General features: G+C 36.4%; 3 protein-coding genes across 4 annotated transcripts in view; all 3 read left to right on the top strand.

The window, feature by feature from the left end:
* Positions 1 to 789: 789 nt before the first annotated feature.
* Positions 790 to 3,586, top strand: LOC101297066 (CST complex subunit TEN1-like). 2 transcript variants are annotated; one of them, XM_004302218.1, is made up of 4 exons: positions 790 to 868; positions 1,422 to 1,577; positions 2,976 to 3,129; positions 3,219 to 3,586. In XM_004302218.1, the coding sequence occupies exons 2-4, from the start codon at positions 1,474 to 1,476 to the stop codon at positions 3,336 to 3,338; spliced, it is 378 nt and encodes a 125-aa protein (XP_004302266.1). In that variant the 5' UTR covers positions 790 to 868; positions 1,422 to 1,473; the 3' UTR covers positions 3,339 to 3,586. The 2 variants fall into 2 exon arrangements, with proteins under 2 accessions (XP_004302266.1, XP_004302265.1); XM_004302217.1 differs by lacking the exon at positions 790 to 868 and adding an exon at positions 1,206 to 1,333.
* Positions 3,587 to 6,616: 3,030 nt separating this feature from the next.
* On the top strand, positions 6,617 to 9,826 carry LOC101296784 (probable protein phosphatase 2C 34-like). The gene is made up of 6 exons (XM_004302216.1): positions 6,617 to 6,943; positions 7,822 to 8,132; positions 8,234 to 8,557; positions 8,652 to 8,769; positions 8,870 to 9,093; positions 9,312 to 9,826. The coding sequence occupies exons 2-6, from the start codon at positions 7,884 to 7,886 to the stop codon at positions 9,525 to 9,527; spliced, it is 1,131 nt and encodes a 376-aa protein (XP_004302264.1). The 5' UTR covers positions 6,617 to 6,943; positions 7,822 to 7,883; the 3' UTR covers positions 9,528 to 9,826.
* Positions 9,827 to 11,478: 1,652 nt separating this feature from the next.
* The window catches only part of LOC101304896 (topless-related protein 3-like), a 12,517-nt gene continuing 3,294 nt past the window's right edge, over positions 11,479 to 20,701 (top strand). Inside the window, exons 1-9 of the mRNA XM_004304829.1 lie at positions 11,479 to 11,827; positions 12,534 to 12,766; positions 13,268 to 13,749; positions 17,806 to 17,946; positions 18,903 to 19,082; positions 19,184 to 19,297; positions 19,601 to 19,759; positions 20,267 to 20,444; positions 20,568 to 20,589. Coding sequence (XP_004304877.1) covers positions 11,479 to 11,827; positions 12,534 to 12,766; positions 13,268 to 13,749; positions 17,806 to 17,946; positions 18,903 to 19,082; positions 19,184 to 19,297; positions 19,601 to 19,759; positions 20,267 to 20,444; positions 20,568 to 20,589 — 1,858 coding nt within the window. The remainder of the gene's footprint in view (positions 11,828 to 12,533; positions 12,767 to 13,267; positions 13,750 to 17,805; positions 17,947 to 18,902; positions 19,083 to 19,183; positions 19,298 to 19,600; positions 19,760 to 20,266; positions 20,445 to 20,567; positions 20,590 to 20,701) is intronic.

The following is a 20,701-nucleotide window of genomic DNA, read 5'->3' as shown; positions in this document are numbered from 1 at the left end:
ACCATAAACACTAGCAGTTAGAACACCCATCCCTAATTACTCCGGTGGTTGTCTGGTTGAGGCAATTGAGGTGATCCCCAAGTTTAGTTTGCCTTTGAGTATACAGTATATAAATGTTCACACTTCGAGTTCATTTGTCACACATATATTACCACATCATCGTGCAATCTATTTATACAAATGGATTTTCATCGCTAGTGTAGTTGTGACTTGTACGTGCAAATGTATTGAATTGTATAAGCGAGGACTTGTGGTATAGATGAAAATCCAACCGAACTACGTAGGCTCAATGGCCTACTACAAATGTACAAATTGATATATAAAAGCGAAAACGTCCATTTAGTACTACTTTATCTCTATTTTGTCTTAATAAACAAATACTCTTAGAAAGTGTCCTCGTTTACATAATTATTCTTACTGTATTAACTATTAAATGTTTCATAATACGCAAGTAAGTTTTTGTTTAGTTTTTTTTGTGATTATTTCGTCTTCACGTAACTCTTGTCACATAGAGAGAGAAAGTGGAAGAGAGAGAATCCACATGAAACTATGACGGAAATCTTGCCGGAATCCGGCCACTGATCACAGGACTTCGTTGGATGTCACCACAGTATCACCGAACATTGCCAAAACCATACCGGACCATCGCCGAATGTTTAAATGGGGGTTAAAAGGCCACAAGACAATATTGAAATTAAGCCCAAAAAGGCCACAAGACAATATTAAGCCAGCTTAACAGTCGTCGGCCTGAGGTGGCCCATATAAACAAGAACTAAGTCTCTCCTCCGTGTTTCATTTCATTCGAACTCAGCCTCCACCTAGAGAGAGGAAGCTTCCTCCTTTCAGATCAAAACTCGGAGAGATCAAGGTATATATCAGTTGCTGTGGTTAAAGTTTCCATCTTTTTACTGCTCTGTGAATATTGGTGTTTGGGTATTGTCCCATTGCTAATTTCTATCATTCTATTACTGAATCTTATGTTGATTCTGAACTAGGTGAAGTGCATTCAATGGCAAACAAGTGAACTCTTATATCTCCCTTTGTCAGAATAGTTAGACATTTTGGGACATTGATTCTTAGTTTTGTTGAACTCTAAGTTGTGGGTATGTAATGTGTAGATATACGCGTTATGATTTGTGTTTAATGTGTTGTCTAAATAGTAAAATGTATGAATTTGCCACAACCCCATTTTTGTTTTCTTTGTTAGTTGTTGTTTTCGTTAAAGGTTGTAATTCAAGTGGCTGATCCTTGCCTTGAGTCATCTGGCTGATCCAAATAACTTAATCAACTTTGTGTGTAACTAGCACTTCAATTGCAATACGCCTCTATCCCGGTGTGTGACCTTGATTTCATAGGACATATCTTTTGCAATACATTCTACCATCACATTGATGCTAGTACATTTTGGTTATCAACTGCAGGCATTTCTTGAATTCCAGGAAAGATTTGGAATAAAGGTTAGGAGTGTACTTGATGGCATCATCTCCAACGGAATCTGGGGCATTGGTTTTATTGCAAGAACTGCATCCATGTTCACCACACTTTAAGCAAGGGGCTTCACTAAGAGTGACCGGAAAGTAAGACTTCTGTTCTTCCATTGTTAAGTGGTATTTTCAATTTAGAGCAATGTTCATAGTGTTAGTCTTTTAACTTTATGTTCAATCATCAATGATAAATAACCTCCCTGGTATTATGACCTTCAGTTCTGACATTTTCCTAGGATTAAACTTAAAAGGTCGTTCTCCAAATTGTATTTCTAGTGTCAGATTAGGTAAAATAGGTTATATTAAGGCTGGCTGTGTTCGTTTTAGGAGCATTTGATGCATCCTTAATGCTGACAGAGCTCGTGGAGGTGACAGGGAAGATTAAAGATGAACTCGAGGTGAAATTGATGATAAAAGCATTGGAAATGTAATGGTTTTTGCCTGCCTAGCCTAGGCACCGGTAAAATCAGTCAAATGATAATTTTATGGTGATTTTTTATTAGTGAAATACTAGTCATGACAGTAGTGTTGGGAGATAAGGGACGCACTTGATGAATTATATTGATGAGATACTGGCAAGACAATATTCTCTGGGTAAATGTGGTGTCTTGAGTTGATGGCAATGTAGGATGATATCTCTGGTGTATGGTTGAATGAGTAGATGATGTTAGCAGCAGCTTTAACTGGAATGGTAGCACACCAGTGATTGTAACAGTAGCACTGACAGAGGTTTGGAGCAACATTATATAGATTTGGTTATGTTGGTTGCATGATGAGGTAAATGCTTTTCTAGAAGCTTTTCGTAATTGTGTCAATCAAGAAAACTTGGAATTTGCAGGTCTGGACTAAATGTTGAGACTTGTATATCTTATTCTTTTGAAAGATTTAGAGTCTCCTGGAGCCACTTTTTTTTTCTTTTTTTTTTGAGGAAAAGTCTCCTGGAGCCACTGATGCATATAGAATGACAATTTTGCTGGTGCAGGAAACAAGAGAAAAATAAAAGGAGCTAACTAATATGAGTTCCCTTTCAAACAAAAACTAATATGAGTTTATGGATTAGGCCATTAGGGTGTAGCTGTGTGTGTGATATGTAATGCAATTCCCTATCAACTCATGTAGTGTACTATAAAGAAGTTTAAAGAACTCTAGCTCATATCATAAACACATTTTAAAGTTTCTTTTAACTTTTTATTCCAATGATGTTGATTTCTGACCTGGGGAATATCTTGGTTGGTACCAACAAACTATGATCTTCTATATCTCCATGTGCTCATGCTTACATGAAGTTATCATTTCTTAATGCTAATTGTAACAAACGATACACACATCTTAGACTTGGATTGAGCTAAATAATTAGAAACATGTTAATTGTAAATAGGTCAACTGATTCAAACAATGAGTTGCTGGTTTGTTGCTCCATTAAATTATCATTTCATGAGATGGATTCTGCAATATCATTAGGAATCTTAACCTCCATTGTCTCTTTGGCAGGTTACAAGAGTATTCTGTTGAGACAGCTATTGCCACAGTAGTAGATGGAAATGACAGCTTAAAGATCGATACCAAACTCCTCAGAGAGCTTAACATTCGGGTTGGATCCATGTACCAGTTCATTGGTGAACTGCATATTCAACCTGATAATGAGGTAAGCAGTAGACAAAAATCCAGTTACAAGTTACAACACATGAAAGTAAATGCAATGGTATAAGCTCTAGCCTGCTTGTTATTTTCCAGGCAGTCTTGCAGGCACGTGTGGGTAGGAATGTTGATGGCATTGACCTCAAGCTCTATTATCAGTCTCTTCAATTGCTAAGGCAATTTCAAGCCAACCATCTGAAGAACCCAACTGCTTAACAAAGGTCTGGTTTGAGAAAACTTTTGTGGAGATTCAAATGTACTGTAGTAACCACTAACCAGTAAGTAAAATTCATATGAATTTACTCTCTAGTGTTGTCTACATTGTGAGTTAGTAATCAAAAGACTCGTGCTCTTGAAGGCTGTAACATTCTAAGAGAAAGTAAGAAAACTTCATTCTCTTAAAGAAAGTAAAGAACCATTGAGAACCAAAAGGAGCTGCATTATCATTGCGGCACTGTTGACTGATTTGACATTCTTTGGTGTTCATAGGATCAAAATCTAAAATCACACTCATAGGTATTATATTCCCGGTCAAACCTTTTTTTACAAGCAACAATCTCCATTATGTTCAAATTCCATCAACCCACTACCTTAGTGTAACAAATCTCATCAACCCCCATTTGCCAGTAATCCAATCCCAACTCGTCAAAAACCCATAACAATGATTACCATATTTGGAGAAGATGAATAAAACAAGTAACCAAACTACCCTATCAAGAAAGACACCAGAGGCATCCAAGCATTGTCACATTTAGATTAATATGGTGTGCCATCAAAGAACTCAAATTCTCAAAAAAAGTGCCTAAACCCTAAATCCTTAAAGGGGGTAAATTCAGTGATGGCCAAATTCAATAATTTCCAGCCTAGATGTTTCCCAGGTCTATTCAATTCAGTATGTTCATGCCCTCTGCCCTATCCAAAGTCATCACCTACCCTTAACCTTTCCTACTTGTCCTTATCAGGTGCACCGCCCCGCACCTGATTGTTGTGTTCTACGTGTCACCCCACCATTTGTCCGAACCTACGCAGTGCTGGACCCCACGTAATCACCTCCCCTCTTTATCACGCGGTCCTCATATCCTGCGGTCACAAGTCACGACGGTGCATAGTACTTTGATCACGTGTTACACAATAAGAACACAAAATATCTCACGGGATTTTTAACTGTTTTCACACCTTTGGTAAAAAGATAAAATTTGAAAAAGAAAATTTTTACTGACTGGTGACTCCAAAATATCAGATTAACTGTTTTTACACTTTTGGTAAAAATAATGTAAGAAACTTTTTTTGGTTTTTTGGGAATGTAAAGAGGATTTTACTGATTAGGGGGCCATCCACTGACTCAGCTTGGGTCACTAGCACACAAGTTGGTACGGTAAAACAACCTTGGTCACAGAAAAAACTAGAGTGGAGATTAATCTTGTCGACTAGAGAATCCAATATGTATGAGTCATATGATGAACTATGCTCTAAATTGTCATCTTGGTCCGACATAAACATATGGTCAAGGACCAAATCTGTTAGCTTTTGTTGTAGAGACACTATCACGGGTACAAATTTGTTCTGCTGTCAAATAGATTATTGTCACGCATATGAATCGTACCAAAGAGAATATTTTAAAGTTTTCTTATATGTTAGCTTGAAGTGTTTTAGACGTGATGATTTTTACAATGGAACTACCAGAACGGAAATATAACGTGATAGTTTTGATATCGATTGTTTTTGAGCTATGACACACACATAGCCGATATAAGTTCAATGAATCATTGTAATGGACAGTTAGGCCTTTTGCTTTTTAAGGACATGAATCACATTGATTGCTAGATTTAGATTAGATTTCATCTGCTAGTGTTTAGATTTGTGGGTTTAGGTGACTTGAGGTGTGCAATATGTGTTCTTTGTTTTTAACTTTTTTCTTGTTTGGTAATCAAACCTATGATTGCTATCCATTACCACATTCCTAGGCTTTACAGCTTTGCTTGATTTGAGTTGCAGGTTTGTTCTGTGGAGACTTCTGCTTGTTTTTACCTACCGGTGCACACCCAAATGGGAGTAAAAAACTATGAGAATCTCTCAAAGTTGGAGCTTTACCATATCGGGAAAATAATCGAAAATGTATGATTCTACCGGAAAAAAGAAAAAAAAAAGAGATTAATATTTTGTAGAAGTTTCTATCATATTCGACATGAAATTTGTAGCTTGCTTAGTAAGAAAATACATTAATAATAGAGTTCAAATTGGACCTGTTCGTGCTGGTTCTAATCTACATTATCATTTCAAATTTAATAATTAGCTGCTTCTTTCTACGAACTAATGCATGCGCTCACAAATTATTTTGTCTATTGCGAATGATAATCATAACAATTCTTAAAACTTGAATTGATACGGTGACCTTTGTTGTTTTCAGCACACTTATTATGTATTACCAGACTAAATTATTATATGATTGCTGGTTTCTTGACCTAATAAAATAATTATGCTCCATAACCATGTAACTACTCGTTCATTATTGTATGATATGTATGGGGTTTGGGATAGATTAACCAAAGTAAGTAGAATCGATGCATGGTTTAGTATTTTCAATGTATTGGAATTAGCAGATGCTTCAACTACAAAGCCAGGTGGACGGTAGAGCATGTAATAAGAGGACATTCCATTAGTTTAATTTCCATAACACAATTCTTCATGTTGAATATATTTTAGTAATTGTGATCGACATACTTGGAAGTTGAAGTTTGAAGGATTCCACAGTTAATTAACCCCTAATTCTCAGTTTGATAATCTGCAAAAACTGTAGCTGAATCACAGAGAAGTGGTTAAACATGTTTCTTATTTTTCTAGCTAGTTTCCAATTTTGTGGGTATTAGGTCTATATACTAGAGTATTTTTGCACCTCTGTTTCTGAGTAGATATTTCATTCTGGCTACAAATCGTTGACTGCTGCCTTGAACTCAACCCATGGAACATGATAGTTACATAAGACCCCAAAGAAGAATTATTTTCCTATCTGTATTCATATGGCAAATACAAATATACCTTAACAACATGTGAACAATGTATATAAGCAGACCAAACAATAACAAGGCATAGCCAATCTCGAGTTAATGTATGACCATAAGAAACTGGTTTTACTATGGTGAAGAAGTTGGTATAAATTTGAAGTAACGAGACGTTAATACAATATATTTTTATTTTATAAGTCATTTTTTGTAAATGATTCGTACCAGAGAAACATCCGAAACAAAAATTACGTAACATGTTGATTATCTATTTTACAATTTAAATGACTATACGATCGCCCAAGGTTCTTGAATCATTAGAACGTACAATAGTACAGAAGACAAAAACGTAACCGTGTACACTATTCACTTCTTTGTATTTCCTAACCAAAGTAGAAATTACAAGCCTTCTTGCATATATAAACGGGCAAAGAAGCTCAACTAGTTTTGGGAGCCTCTCTATATATTTACCCGACGTAGAGTTTGCATCGACCATTATTTGTATGCACAAAGCTTCTAGCTCCTTGTGTGCTTTGTTTTCTTCTCCTTCATCATCTATATTTCGGTACCAAACAAAAACACAATCATTCACAAAGTTAAAAAGAGAGAGAGAGAGGCTCAGGGTGGGTACTGGGTACAGCTATGGCTTCTGATCGATCTCTATCTTCATTTCTTCAAAGTCTCAGCTGGGTTTGTCGGAGTTGCTCCAAGTTCCGGTCGGTGAAGCCTGTTTTCCGGCAACTACGTCAGGTTCCAGAAGGTTTCTAGCTTAGCCCCACGATTTTGTGGTCCAAGACATCCCAACTTGGCTAGAATATCAAGGTTTTTCACGTCAACTTTGTTTGGTATTTTTTGTTGTGTTCTGTTTTTGCGGGCAGAGAAAATGAAAGAAGTTTTGTTCTTTGGGTTGTTGGGAATTTCAAGTTGAGTTCTTTGTGTTTCATATCTGGTTTTGTTTGGTAAGTTAGGAATTTGAGCTAAAACGAAGGTTGAAGCCAAACTTGAAATTCTGTTGGATTTTGTTTGATGAAATTTTGATCTGAGTTTTTCATGGAATTCATGGGAAAAGAGTTAAAATGACAAAAATGAGATTTTTTCATTTTTCTTTTTCCTTTTGGCTTTCTAAGTTTAGATAAGTCTACGTATATTCTCAGTTTTACCTTATTTTCTTGAATTTTTTTTGTTAGCTTTCTCAGCCAAAAAGCAATTGGCTCAGCTTTTTCTTCACTTCACAGTTTGCATATGGTGGAATTTATAAAAATAGAAGGGGTAAAGTAAAAGAATAATTCTTTCCCCATTGTATTACTGGATCTTAGAAGTTTAGCAGCCAAATATTTGATTAGTAAAAGTAGCATTCAAGCTCTTGTGAATATGGTTTGGTTTTTCTTCATTAAAAATTTATAAAGTACATTCTGAATTGATCCAATGCTGGAATTGCATACAAGCATGAATATTCTCTGCAATTTCTGAGATTCTTTTACCTTTCCGAGTCAGCTAGATCATGTCCTTTAGTCCTCACAGTATCTATGTATCACTCAGTTCAAGGTGAATGAGTGCCCGAAGAATGTTATATAATACATACATGGAAATAAACTAACTTGCTACGAATATGATAGTATTTGAAGCATTTCTTGGCCTTCTTCTTCCTCTTTCTAAGATCCATACTTGCTTATGAAGTAATGTTGAATGTTGTTGTTCAGATTTTGAGTCTACACTTTGGTCAGTTGGGTGTTGGGTTGGCGTGGAATTGAGTACTAGTTAAATGGGGCACTTATCGTCCATGTTCAGTGGACTTGCGAGATCGCTATCATTGAAGAAGGGGAAGAATAGTTCAGGATGTAAATGTAATGTAAGAGAAGCTGCAGAGGCAATGGCAAAGGAGGCGAAGAGAAATGACTTGATACTCCGAACTTCTGGAACTGTCAATGTTGATGGCTCAAATAATTTGGCTTCAGTTTTTAGCAAAAGAGGCCAGAAAGGAGTCAACCAGGACTGCTGCATTGTGTGGGAGGTAAGCATGCTAATTCAAAACTTGTCATTGGATGTGGCTATTAACACCTCACAATTTGCTATCGAAACTCCACTGAACTCTTAGTTTTTTGTTGATCTTAGGAATTTGGGTGCCAACAAGACATGATGTTTTGTGGGATCTTTGATGGGCATGGACAATGGGGACATTTTGTGGCGAAAAGGATCAGAGAAACAATGCCGCCCTCTTTGTTGTGTAATTGGCAAGAGACTCTTCTAGCTCAAACTTCACTAGATCCGGACTTGAAGGAGTTGGAGTTGGAATCTGATAAAAAGTATGATCAGAGGTTTAACATATGGAAGCACTCCTATATAAAGACTTGTGCTGCTGTTGATCAAGAGCTTGAGCAAGATCGTAAAATCAATTCCTTTTACAGCGGTTCCACTGGTCTCACCATTGTCAGACAGGTACTAATTCATTTGGTCTTGGTACTTTCATCACTAATGACTATTTAGCACATGCATAGATGAAAGTATATCCTGATATATTGCTCGGATTTAGGGTGATCTTATTGTTATATCAAATGTTGGCGATTCTCGAGCTGTTTTGGGTACAACTTTAGAAGATGGAAGCTTGGTGGCAGTTCAGCTCACTGTTGATTTCAAGCCCAATTTACCTGGTCAGTGTCTATCTATTTTATAGTTTTATGTGAAATGGGAAATATAGAAAATTGATACTTACTTTTACATTGTGTGTTGTGTTTTTATGCAACTATGCAGAGGAGGCTGAGAGAATAACTCAAAGAAATGGGAGAGTGTTCAGTTTAGATGATGAAACAGGAGTTTACAGGTTGTGGCTACCTTATGAAGAGTCACCGGGACTAGCAATGTCTAGGGCTTATGGAGACTACTGCGTCAAAGATTTTGGACTTATTTCCGAGCCTGAAGTCACTCACAGAAACATAACAAGCAGAGATCAATTTGTTGTGCTAGCAACCGATGGGGTATGAACAAAAAGAAACTAATAATACTTGGCAATTTGGATAAAATTCTGCTCATAGCGCTTTTGTTACAAGTTTTGTCAAAACTACTTCTGGGAAATTCACATGTAAACACAATCTAGGAAAGCTAGGATAGTACTGCCGCTTACTTCTCCATAAACCATTAAAAAGTGCTTCTACAATCTTAGTAGCTGTTATTGATTTCAGTTTGTTAATTGTAGGTATGGGATGTGATATCAAACGAAGAAGCAGTGGAAATTGTGGGTTCAACAGCAGAGAGGGAGAAGTGTGCCAAGCGACTCGTCGAATATGCAGCTGCAGCATGGAAGAAGAAGAGGAGGGGTTATGCAATGGATGACATTTCCGCCATTTGCCTCTTCTTTCACTCTTCTTCCTCTTTGTCACAGCAAGTTCACCCCATTAGTACACCTAAATAAGCAAAGATGATTGCTAGCTGATCGAGCTCCTTGTTTATTTATCATTTAACTTGTTATTGGATCATAGTTCGATTAGATATTTAGTTTTGATATGCACATCCCACTCATTATCGATCTTTTTGGCATGATAGACTTGCAATATTATGCATTTCTTCACCGTGTGGTTAGACGTCCTTGGGCCCGTTCTTGGAGCAAGCTGGACTTAGTCGTTGCTCCGCAATTAGGGGTAGTCGATTACGGGAACTGTGGATCTGGATCAGCGCTAGGTTGGATGTGGGCCGAAGCCCATGCCATGTGGTAGTGTTCTTGTCCATTCGCAATGTAAGGACAAGAACTACTTTGTCTTTCATTAATGGCCCATCTGATAACGTTGTCGTCGGACGGGATTTTCCACATATCCTATGCTATGTTGGATGTAGGTCTCATCATTTGGCCCTTCGGCCCTAGCCCGCCCTAAAACCCGTCCTACCCGGCCCTCCGTTAGGGCGGGCCGACCCTAGCCTTTTTCAATTAGGGTAGGGCATGGGTCAAGCAAATGAAACCCGGCCCTATCCTACGACCCTACCCTATTGAGTCCAAGCCCGCCCTTTAAGCCCTAATAATTACTTATTTTTTATTGTTTTTAATATGTTTCTTATTTTTTATACAATATAACTAATTTTGTAAGTTTTATTTCTTTAATTTGTATTTTTCTTTGTTAAATAAAGATTTATTTTTGGTGATTTAGAGAGATAGTTAATGAAATATATGAATATAACAACTTAGATTAATAATTCTAGATGTCTTAAGTAAAATATAATGTATATGTATGTTAAATATGACTAAAAATAGGGTCCTATATCACATATATCCCTTGAGGTAATATTTGAGAAAAAAAAAAATTAAAACTCATGAATTTATTTCGTTAAACAAAATAACGTCATATTCTAGACGTCTTAAGTAAAATATAATGTATATGTATGTTAAATATGACTAAAAATAGGGTCATATATCACATATATCACATACACATATATCACATATATCACATATATCACATATATCCCTTGAGGTAATATTTGAGAAAAAAAAAATTAAAACTCATGAATTTATTTCGTTAAACAAAATAACGTCATATTCTAGATGTCTTAAGTAAAATATAATGTATATATATATATGTTAAATATGACTAAAAATAGGGTCATATATCACATATATCCCTTGAGGTAATATTTGAGAAAAAAAAAATTAAAACTCATGAATTTATTTCGTTAAACAAAATAACGTCATATTCAGCCCTTTCGGCCCTATTTAGCCCTATTCAAAGGGCCGGCCCTACCTGGCCCTATTAGCCCTAGCGAAATAGGCTTTAAGGGAGGGTAAAGACTTGCATATTTGAGCCCCGGCCCGACCATACCCAACCCTAAATTTTGTTGACCAAATCCCTACCCGACCCTACCCTAAGCCCTAAAATTTAGGGTAGGGCCGGCCCTAGCCCGGCCCATGATGAGGCCTAGTTGGATGTGAGCTGAAGCCCATATCCCATGGTAGAGTTCTTGTCCTTTCATTAGATTTTCGCTCTTTTAATTTCCTTATTTCATTTCTTGCAGTTTTATATCAAATTATGCCAACAAAACAACATTCATGAAGACGCCAAAGTCTTTGCTTGCAACAAAATTAAAAGAACCTAACGGCCGAGACAACTTAATTTTCGGTCCACATCAATTGGAAGGAGTCCGTTTAAACAAAAGTTAATCAAAACCTCGTTTTGATAATTTGAGGCAATATTAGTCAGAAGAGAGGGAAGATGTAATGGGAGTGTCCACCCAGTGGGAGACTGAAAATCAATATTGATGGGTCTTTTATTTACTCTAATGGATGTGGTGGTGTGGGGGTAGTAGTTAGAAATGATATGGGTTTGGGAATCACAGTTGTAGCTAGACCGTTTAAACATGCTCACTCCGCATTGAATATGGAGTTTGAGGCTTGTAGAACAGGTATGTTACTTGGTATTCACCAAGGTTGGAGCGATGTTGATATTGAGAGCGATTCTATCCTATTGGTAGCTGCCCTTGAATGGGAGGAGGAGGATTTGTCTGAGGTGGGTCGAGTTTTAGGAGATTGTAAAGACTTTATGTCTGCTTTACAGTCTATTCGAATTCGACACATCGGCAGGGAAGCAAATGGTGTAGCAGATAGACTAGCTCACCTTGCTAGTGCGGGGTTGTTGGATGATGTTTGGTTAGGGGAGACTCCTGCTATTATTCAGGACGTTCTGTACGAGGATATTTGTAATAGTTCCATTGTAGCACGGGGTCCAGGTGTTATGTCCCCCCCCCGTTGCAAAATTTTAATATTAATATAATAAATGAAACCGGGCTTGGGGCTGAGCCTCCCAACTAGGCTGGGTTCCAAACCCTTTTAAAAAAAAAAAAAAAGTTTACATGTAAGGACCACCATGTATCTATTTATGTAATTCAGTCTTGGTCATTCATATTTTCATATATGTATGTGTAGATAGATGTCGAGTACTATTGAAGTCGTTTTACATTCCGACACACAACATGTTTACACCAATGCAAGTGTTTAACCTAATAAAAATTTATATCGTTCCATTCCTAAAAATTGAAATATTATATCGTACGGGTGTAATTCCGAGAATGAGTCATGGGGTTATGTAACAAATGGCTGACTTTCTAGCCAAGAAAATCCGACAGCATGCTGGCCTTCATTTTTGCTTGGCAGCGATATGAATGGGGGAACAGAAGAACAATAGGACCAATTAAGAACACGATATTGACTAGCACTGGAGAGTCATTCTTTCTCCTGGCCTCTACACGATGAAAATTCTAATGTAAGAATCTTCTTCATTTTTCTCCTGAAGGAGATATGGAAAACTTTATCAAATTGTATTCATCTGAAGACTTCGTGGAGCAAATTCTATCAGGACTTCCTCCCAAATCATTGATGAGATTAAGTGTGTGTGTAAACTGTGGTGCAACTTAATCAAAATCCCTAGTTTTGTAGCTAAACACCTTTCTACTTCTACGCGAGCATCCTCTTTGCCCATCCTTTTCAAGCGCCAAGTCCCCCTCACAGACAAGGACAACAACCCCAAGGATGATGATGAGAAGAAGGAAACTGAGAATGATGATGACGACAATGTCGAAATTCTATTGTCGTCACTTAATATATGCAATGAGGACGATGATGATTACCTCCTATCAACTCTTGATGTTCCGCTTCCGGCTCCTCTAAAGGTACAATGTTCTTGGGATCTCAGAATTGCAGGTCACTGTGATGGAATCATCTGTTTAAAACTCTTCGTTGGCAACGTTATTTTATGCAACCCAGCTATGAAAGAATTCAAGCTTCTTCCCAAGTCTTTTCTTCTCCTTCCCGAAGAAGACTTTGATCGCTGGTCGCTTGACTATGAATTTGAATGTTATTCTGAATATTTGGGGTTTGGCTATGATCCTAAAGGTAAAGATTACAAAGTTGTTAGATTCATAATCTATTTAGAGGCAGGTTATTGGTTCAGAGCAGAAGTATACACTTCGGATTCTACTTCTTAGAGAGAGATCAAAACCCCTGAATATAATGATCGTTCTGATACGCCAACTAATATTGTTTATGAGTGTGTTGAGCTGCCTATATACTTCAAAGGAAAATGTTACTGGCTTGTCAATTCGGGTTATTATATTAATGCCTGTGGTCGTAAATTCATTCTTTCATTTGATATGGGTACCGAGCTATTTCAGGAGATGTCGATTCCAAAAATGCAAGATGAAAGTAGAACACCAACGCTTGGAATGTGGAAAGAGTTCATTTCTCTTATCACCTTTCAAGAAAATTGTGGAGTTCCGTCTTACGATATGTGGATGATGATCGATGATCACGGTGATGGAAAAATTTTGTGGGAGAAACATTTTAGTATAGGGCATGTGGAAGGTGCTATATATCCAATGCTATTTTGGAAAAGTGACCGACTTCTTGTGGAAACTAATAACGATAACGGACATATCGTCTTATATAACATTCGCACACATATATTAAAGCATCTTCCTATTCATGTCAAGGATGGGCAAGCACTTGTTTATGTGAATAGTATTGTTTCCATCGACGGAGGCAACATACTTGAAGATATAGATATATCTGCTTTTTATGGCAGTGGTAAGTTTTATAGCTGCGGAGGAGAACCTGTTGATATTTCTGCCTTTTATGACAATGACAAGTTCAAGTTGTAAGTCGGTATTGTTAATTATGAGGAAACAAAAAATGTTGCGGTGAATTTCACCAATAGTGAATGTCTGATGAATTCGAAGTCGTAACTAATCAGGCAGTGTAAAAGTTCATGTTTTAGCTTCTTTGGTTTCGAGGTAAATGAGTTAAGCACCAATCATTAACTAATTGCGACAGCCGCGTCAAACCTGGGAATGGATACGCCATGATACAAGTAGAACACATGCAAGAGAGCTGCAAAATCAGCCAAACACAATCCAAGCTCCAAAAACAAACAGCTTATATATTATACCAAAAACTAGCGATTGCAATTGTATTATTAACTAACTAAATAGATCAAGCTTAAAGTAACTAAAGAAAAGAAAAACTAAAAAAATAGAACCAAAACCCTACTATGTCCCAAGAATGGAACCAGTGTATTGATCGTCCAGACGCCTAAACCTAAATTGATTGTACATTTTGAAAAATCAAACAATATCACGATACCATTCGTAATACATAAATAAGGCAAGGAATGAGACAAACTACCCTGATAGAGGTTCTCAGTGGTCTTAGTGGCGATCAAACTTAGCCATCAAGTAGTAAATGCAGATCTCGTTGTTTAGTATAGCTTATTTCCTTCAACACGTATAGAAGTTCGGTTCTTAGGTCACTTTTCAAAGCCGTTGATCGTTCTACTTGTGTTTGGGTTCTTTTTGTTTAGGTGTACTTTTTATCAATTCTTTGTTGTTTGGTTTCTTGAGTGTGAGATTTTGCTAGTTTTATTTTCTTGTAACAATATTCACTGTTGTCTCATGGCTCGCGTTGGCCTAGTCTTCTAGTCTCTTGTAATATTGTTCTTTTATCAATGAATTAATTTTCTTAGAGGGGGGATGAGTTAGTCCTCCTAAACTACCAAAAATAAATAAATTGAAGTTCGGTTCTCTTAGCCAGCGCCAACCCAATCTCGATATAAAAAAATAAGAATAAAAGGACCGTTAAGCAAGGTTTTTTTTTTTTTTTACTCAACTCGTAAAGGCACCTCGAATCACAATCCTAAACAACAAGCCCGAAGCAGTCCAAGTTAAATAAAGGAAAAAGAACTAGACCCAAAACAAAGCTCAGTTCATTAGGCTGCACAAATTAGCCTAGCTCAGCATACACAAGCTCACTAAATCCTTCTTCCTCATACTCAGGCGGACCAGACTTGTTGGAGGCAACCCTGCCCATGACCTTTCTAGTGGTGTTTGGCTCCAGATATTTGCGGGGGATCAAACAAGTGGCTGGCCAACAACGCTCCTCCACCATATGGTGGTGTCCTCATGAAGTTTGAATCGACCGCCCTTTAAAGTTTAAACCCGAGAACCACTACCCAAAGATTAAACGCACACGCCAAGCCCCCTCCTCAAACCTGGTTGATAAAGCTTAAAGAGTTACCGCTGACACCACAAGCACCCATTGATGCCTAAGATATAGATATATCAGTAACCACTGTCTCGATCACTGCGCCACTGTGTACCCGTCCTTAAACGACATGCATGTGAGGAATCATTGGATTTGGTCCTAGAAAATACGACCACAGCTAGTCTTGGATTTCGAAATGAGGTCAATCTAACAATGAGAGAACCATTCATATTGTATCTTAGAACAACTCCAACAGCTTTTTTATATTTTTGGTCTTCTCAATTTTGAGGAAAATTTTTGTTGTTTTACTCCAACAGATTCTCTAAAACTTTCTCTAAAATAAGGGAATGTAATGAGAGAGAAAACCAAATTCCCCATATTTACAGCAAACTCTCAAATTTTAGGGAAAGATTTGGGGAATGATCATGAAGGGGGGTGTATTGTATTTGGATTCATACAGACTTATTTTATCAACTGATTTTTTGAAAAGTCTACAGACTCTTTGAAAAGTTCATAGACTTTCACTGATTTCTTAAAACCATCGATTTTTAATCACAGACTTTTACTGATTTATGAAATCTACAAATTTCATATGAATGACTTATGTAGATTTCTCAATACTTACAGAGTTACATGAAAGAAAAAAAAATAAAGATGCAATGACAAACACATAATAACACCGATTATAAGTTTAGTGCTCATCTATCTAATTTCGATGCATACAGTTGTAATATTTGATTGAAATACATAAACATAGATAACGAAAAGGATTATAGTAACTTAACAACACGCATATTTGTACGTAAACCAAAAACACATGTTCTAAAGTGGGACATTAGATATTCACAAGTTTAATTCATGTACCCAAATATAATAATATATGATCATGTGGTTCTAATATCAAGAGTTAATAGATAATATTTAGGTTATCGAGGGTTCCAAGCATTACAATTGAAAGACAACAAAATGTTAACATTCGAAAAACATACATTGAAAAGAATAGGTAGAATAGAACGTTGATAGCACAAAATATTATTAAAAAAAAAATGATGTATCGTAGGATCAACTTATTCACATGTAAAGAGAAAGTCTATCGTAGACTTTTCCAAATCTTTGCTCTAGTGGATGGAAAAATATTGGAGTTTGGTGTGTGTAATTTACACTACAAAGTCCACAATTATCCATGAGTTATTAATTCCATAAGTATGAATGATATTTTGAATACATCTGAACTTCTATTTATTTTAAAAAGTCTTAATTGAATACCCCTGAACTTTGGTGGAATTCATAATGATTTTTTAAAATCTAGCTGAATACACCTAGACTTTGATTGATTTTTAAAAGTCTGTATTAAATACACCTAGACTTTCAAATTCCATAGACTTTTTTAAAACTTCCACTAATTCCATATACAATACACCCCCTGAAATCTCCAAAGTAGGGAATCTGTTTGAGTTAGAGAATAAAAAGTGCTTGAAGCATTGACTTATAGAGAAATTATGGAGAAGTTGTTGGAGATTATAACGGGATAGCCTTGACGTCTCATTATTCTTCCTCCAAAGTACATAGAAGTAAATCCATGAGGGTTCAACTCCTCTAAAGTGAAGAAGCCGTTAAGTTACGTAAATTTCATAAAATCGATCCCTCTATGAGTATTTAATTAATTCGTGGTGAGAGATCAAGTCTGATTCTTTGGAAACAAAAATGACTCCCTTTCAGCCAAAACGAAAATGACTTTAATGAATAGCAGTGACGAACTCTTTCTTCTAATCTAATGACTTTAATGAATTGATGATTCAATATGTCTTCTAGACCTGTGTTTCTCAAAACGGTGTTAATTACTCATCAGAAGAGAACAACAAGAATACCCACTTAATAATTATCCAATTTACGATTACAAGTCTCATAACTGATTCTAGATTCTAACTCGATAACATGTAATATGAGTTGCAACTAAGCGAAACTATTTAATCAACTTGACCACAAGTCCCAACGAACCAGCAACACATCTACATATGTCTAAACACTGACGATATAAAGAGTTCATTCAAACCCTTTAATTTTGTTAGAATTTGTTACTTTTGTGGTTAGAAGCAAAACCAATTGTATCTTGAGTTCAAATTCTCAGTCCTTGACCCAAATTACCAATTAAACAAAATAATTAAAACTGTTTAATATGTTACCTAAAACAATGGATTTTGCATAAGTCTTTTTCTTTACTGATTTCCCAGAAATGGATTATGCGGATAGCGACAGCAGAAGGCAATTGACTGGACCTGTGGTTCGAAGTTTCACTAGATTTAATACTATTTGAAATTCGTGGTAATAAGTCCAGTGTACAACCAATTGCACTTATCAAATAAGCAAGTGCACTTCTCAGGACGTGTCGCTATATAAGCGAAATGAGGCCCCCCTGGTGACACTGCCTCATAGACAGTGATACATTTCAGTGTCTCATCTTCTCTCTCTCTCTCTCGCATTCTGTGCTCCGAATCTCTGCAAATCCTAGAAGCCTGAGGAACTTAATCCCCAGAATTCTTCACCATTCGGGGTTCTTGAGGTTTCTCTCAGCTCTGGTTCTAATTTTGTTTGTGTGTCTGTGCTTCTTTTGTTTCTTTTTGCTAAATGCAAAGCTCTGGTTTTATGTTTGTTTTTTTGTTTTTGGTGTTTGCAGGAGATCAAGAAGCGATTTGTGCGATCTGCAATCGAGAATCGAAGGCGCCAAGATGTCGGATTTGACTCATTTGAACAAAGAATTGGTGTTACTGATTATCCAATTCCTAGGTGACGAGAAATACAAGGGCGCCATGCACATGTGAGCTTAGCTACCCTGATTCTCTATGCTTTTCATATTCGATCATATACATGTAATCATTTGAGATTTATGATGGATCTCATATACATGCATGTCTGAAAGGTGGTGTTGGTCTTTGTATGATGATTATGAGATTGTAATATTTGGTATGTGTTTCGGTGGTGATTGTTCGGATCTAGTGTTTTTATAACCATTGTGGTATGTTCAGCTGATAGAGATTGTGTGCTCTGCTCAAAATATATGGATAATCTTTGGTTCTTGTGTGAGGTTCGTATATAGATCGTTGGTTTAGATGGTGAAAAAGATGATATTGGCGCAAAAGCTTTGAATGTAACACGTATCTAATGAACTTTCTAGACTCTAATTCGTCCAACCTAATGATTTAACCAAAAAAGGTTAAATCTTTTATGAAAATGTGACGTGTACAATATATAACGAATGAAAATTTTGGACACGCGTACGGTTTTAATTTTACGTACTAAATATAGTTAAATTAGAGTTTCAGTATTGAGTATTGACATGTGACATGCATTATAGTCTAATACCAGAATTTAAGTGAACCCTAGTATTTACGATCCTGAGTTTATTTATTTTTGTTTCGTTCCACAGCCAAGATTAATTTTGTTTCTTTTTTCTAGAGGGCTGGATATCGTAAGCCTCCAATAGGGGTTACCTAGCACACACTGTCAGAGAGTGTAGCTCTACAAGTATGTGACAAACAACATTGAAAGAAAAGTTCATTTAAGATGGATTAAAAATGGTGATCAACACCAGAGTTCTATTATAATTTGAATTTAGTGAACATACAAAGACACGGTTCTTATTTCTTGCTAAACAAATTCTCTGATATGATTATGGTTTCTTTACTGTTCTCGAAATATTGCTGTTTGAATTGATTGGCTTCAAACTTAATCATCACTATTCACTTGTTACAAATTTGGGATCTTTTATTGTAGGCTTGAGCAAGAATCAGGGTTCTTTTTCGACCTCACGTACTTTGAAGAGAAGATTTTGAATGGAGAATGGGATGAACTAGAAAGGTATATCTCAGGATTCACAAAATACAATGACAATCGTCATTCCATAAAAATTATGTTTGAAATTACGAAGCAGAAGTATCTGGAAGCACTTGATAGGTAATAAGTCTACTGTGGTTGGAACTATTTTATCTATTCTGTTTTCGTTGGATGAGTAGTGTAATTTAATATTTGGATCCTTTTTGTTTGATGGATTATAGGAACCTCAAGGCTGAGGCAGCTGACATTTTAGTCAAGGAGCTGCGAAAATTTTCTTTATATAACCCAGAGGTTTATAAAGATCTCACAGAGCTGTTAACTCTGCATAACTTTAGGTAATTTCTAGTATGTTAAAAGTTACTGATCTAGTAGAATGAATGAATGATTTTCTCTGGTAGATGGTTTCCTTCTATGATCTAGCTAATGATGTGGAAAAGTTGGAAGAAATTGGAGCAAATTTTAATCAAATACCTAGGTAAATGATCAGAAACAAAACTGAATTACATACAAGCGTAAAAAGTTTCAATTAGATACCAAGGTAAAATTCTGATTTGCGAGATTGCCTGATTTCTAACAAGACCTTAGAACCCCCATTCATGTTATATGTATGTGACTAATCTCTAATCTGGAACTTCCAGGGAGAATGCACATCTGAACCAGTATGCCGACATCAGATCAGCTCGTGAAAGAATGGTGGTAGTGCTCACAAAAGTTGTAAAAACCAACCCTCTACTTAAGGATAAGCTTATATTTCCCACTGCTGGGAAATCAAGACTGCGGAAACTGATTAATCAGAGGTATGTTTGATATTCTTTTGGAATGAATAAAGCTGAGTTTCCTTCTTTTTTTCCTCACTTCATAAATTTTATGTATAGTCTTTTATACATTTTTTGGTCCAATGATAGTTAATAAACTGCTGATGACTCTTTCCTAATTTATAATCTAAAAATCTTCTTTAACTATGAATTTGCCTCAAATCCTTTCCCAGTGCTTCAGTTTCAGATTGAAGTCTATCTTTTCCTTCTTCATCTATAATACCTCAAGTCCTCAACTAATTGCTTTAGTCTAATCACAGAATGCCTGCAGTTTGATATGTGTTAGGTTTTCTGTTTCTCGTCTTATATTTTTCTTCAGTGAATGATATGATGTTAGAAGATAGGAAGTAGTTTGTATCATAAGTATTCCTGCTAAGATTAGGAAGATCTAGTGGAATTGTAAACATTGCTTTATTATGAATTTGATATCGGTTAAGGTAAGTATGTAAGCCAGAATTTGATATTTTGATATATGATACTTCACTGTAGTCTAAACTGGCAGCACGACCAATGCAAGAACCCGGTGCCGAATCCAGTAGTAAGAACTTTGTACGAAGATCATTATTGTCCCCCACCTCTGATTGGTCCCCTGCCCCGGCCTTTTTTTGGTCAACCCCTGCCCGGGCCTTTTCCTGCTCCTTTTCCCTCTGTGGAAGGAGCTATAGCTGTATGTTTCTATACATATTCGAAGCTGTGATAGTTTCTTACTTATTATTTTTCATACATAATATGAGGATATATATTTCCAAGTGTTGACTAACAAATGTGTTTTTTCTTTTGCTGTGTACAGCCCTATCAGGCCAATGGAGAAGGTAATAACTGTGGCATTGTTATCAAATTGTTTTTCTTCAGTATTTTAAAGCATTTTTCCTATTTTTGCTTCATTACTGAAGAATTTACATTTCCAATTTCCTGGTGTAAAAA

The sequence above is a fragment of the Fragaria vesca genome, linkage group LG6 (assembly GCF_000184155.1).
Source record: "Fragaria vesca subsp. vesca linkage group LG6, FraVesHawaii_1.0, whole genome shotgun sequence".
Classification (NCBI taxonomy): domain Eukaryota; kingdom Viridiplantae; phylum Streptophyta; class Magnoliopsida; order Rosales; family Rosaceae; genus Fragaria; species Fragaria vesca.
This window is presented reverse-complemented; position numbering and strand designations above follow the sequence as displayed.

What these genes read in the sequence shown, in the direction of transcription:
- LOC101297066 (XM_004302218.1), top strand. Translation starts at nt 1,474, where the DNA reads ATGGCATCATCTCCAACGGAATCTGGGGCATTGGTTTTATTGCAAGAA. An exon ending in TCACTAAGAGTGACCGGAAA is followed by an intron (nt 1,578 to 2,975) that starts GTAAGACTTCTG and finishes TCTCTTTGGCAG; the next exon opens with GTTACAAGAGTATTCTGTTG. An exon ending in ATATTCAACCTGATAATGAG is followed by an intron (nt 3,130 to 3,218) that starts GTAAGCAGTAGA and finishes GTTATTTTCCAG; the next exon opens with GCAGTCTTGCAGGCACGTGT.
- LOC101296784 (XM_004302216.1), top strand. Translation starts at nt 7,884, where the DNA reads ATGGGGCACTTATCGTCCATGTTCAGTGGACTTGCGAGATCGCTATCA. An exon ending in GTCTCACCATTGTCAGACAG is followed by an intron (nt 8,558 to 8,651) that starts GTACTAATTCAT and finishes GCTCGGATTTAG; the next exon opens with GGTGATCTTATTGTTATATC. An exon ending in TTTCAAGCCCAATTTACCTG is followed by an intron (nt 8,770 to 8,869) that starts GTCAGTGTCTAT and finishes GCAACTATGCAG; the next exon opens with AGGAGGCTGAGAGAATAACT.